This window comes from Eutrema salsugineum, unplaced genomic scaffold, assembly GCF_000478725.1.
Source record: "Eutrema salsugineum unplaced genomic scaffold, Eutsalg1_0 scaffold_2, whole genome shotgun sequence".
In the NCBI taxonomy this organism is placed as follows: Eukaryota; Viridiplantae; Streptophyta; class Magnoliopsida; order Brassicales; family Brassicaceae; genus Eutrema; species Eutrema salsugineum.
In genome coordinates this window covers 10,913,930-10,915,653 of record NW_006256829.1, presented here as the reverse complement: position 1 = coordinate 10,915,653, position 1,724 = coordinate 10,913,930, and the positions used below count along the sequence as shown (strand labels likewise).

The window sequence follows — 1,724 nt, the reverse complement described above, 5'->3', positions numbered from 1 at the left end:
ATTCGAGGAAGGAAAATAAAACGCACAAAACAAAAACAAAAAAAACCGAGAAAACAAGCTTTTCCTTCTTCATCATGAATCAAGATTCCGATCATCCTCAGCTTCCCAACATCAAGATCCATCACCCTCCTTCACCTCGTCACTCTCACCACCACCACTCCTCTTCCACTCCCTCCTCCGCCGCAACCCCTACTCCCACCGCCGGAGCTCGCCGTAAGATCGGAGTCGCCGTCGATCTTTCCGACGAGAGCGCTTTCGCCGTCCGTTGGGCCGTTGATCACTACATCCGTCCCGGAGACGCCGTTGTTCTTCTCCACGTTTCACCTACCTCCGTCCTCTTCGGCGCCGATTGGGGACCTCTCCCTCTCAAAACCCTTGAAGACCCATCCGCTCAATCTCAGCAGCCTAGCCAGGAGGATTTCGATGCCTTCACTTCATCCAAAGTCGCCGATCTCGCCAAGCCCTTGAAGGAAAGTGGGTTTCCTTACAAGATCCATATAGTCAAGGACCACGACATGAGGGAAAGGTTGTGTCTTGAGATCGAGAGGCTTGGTCTCAGTGCTGTGATTATGGGAAGCAGAGGTTTTGGTGCTGAGAAGAAGAGTGGAAGTGATGGGAAGCTTGGCTCGGTTAGTGATTACTGTGTTCACCACTGTGTTTGTCCTGTAGTTGTGGTTAGATATCCTGATGATCGTGACGGGCCTGTGCCTGTTGTTACCGTCAAAAGTGGTGTGGATGATGATGATGACCTTGTTGAGGCTGCTAAGCCCGTTGCTCACCATGAACACATCAAAGGTAAGGAATTTATTCAAATAAATTAAAAAGGCTCTGCCTTTGTTTCAATGGATGTTCGGTTGCTATGTTAAATTAGGATCAGTACTCAGTGTTGTGATTTCTCTAGCACTTGAATATGTCAGTAAGACAATCATTGGTGTTAATCGTAGAACATTTAGCATTATAGTATGTTATGAGATTGAAGCTACTAAGCCCCTTGCTCATCATGAACACATCAAAGGTCAGGAATTTATTCAAATTATTGAAAAGCTCTGCCTTTGTTTCAATGGATGTTCGGTTGCTATTTTGATTAGGTTCAATACTCAGTGTTGTGATTTCTCTAGTCACTTAGAGTATGTTATGAGATTGAAGCTACCTGTGAGTTTGGTAGGAGGAATCTTAATGAATAATATGATATGGTAAAAAAAAGGCTGAAGGATCCATTTGCTTCTGCTTTATTAGTTCAGTGTTTCTCTGTTTTTGTGTATCTTCAAAACTTGAAATGGGTTTTGTGGAAAAAGGGTTATATGATATAAAGACGAAATAAAAATGTCTTGTTCCTCATTATCCTGTGTCTCTATCACAGATGAGTAACGCTTCCAGGGATCTGATCAGGTTCGCACTCTTTACAGCATCCAGGTAAAGATTGAAACAAACAAAACTCACATTAATCAAAACATTAGTACATATATTTGCTGATTTTCTTTCGATTCTTTGTTTTTGGAATTGAAAAGGTACACAAATCAAGTAGGAGCTGTAGCGGAATGGTCAGAGGAGTGTTTGTGTGTTCTATCCATCTTTAGCTATCACGATGTTTAGGAATTTCTCAGGGTTGTTTGGAATCTCTTGTTTCTCCATGTAGTGGTTTCTCAATTACACATGAAGAACTTTGTATGATTATTGATTTGTTTTCTCTTTTAGAAAGAAAAAAAAATTATGATGACAAACAT

At 41.9% G+C, this 1,724-nt stretch overlaps 1 protein-coding gene across 1 annotated transcript; it reads left to right on the top strand.

Annotated features, from left to right (window-relative positions):
• Nucleotides 1–1,724, top strand: LOC18017024 (universal stress protein PHOS32). Its single transcript, XM_006401507.2, has 3 exons — nt 1–795; nt 1,361–1,413; nt 1,509–1,724. Exons 1-2 carry the CDS (start codon nt 75–77, stop codon nt 1,366–1,368), a joined length of 729 nt encoding a protein of 242 aa, XP_006401570.1. The 5' UTR covers nt 1–74; the 3' UTR covers nt 1,369–1,413; nt 1,509–1,724.

Excerpts from the sequence above, each read along its gene's own strand:
- LOC18017024 (XM_006401507.2), top strand. The coding sequence starts at position 75 with ATGAATCAAGATTCCGATCATCCTCAGCTTCCCAACATCAAGATCCAT.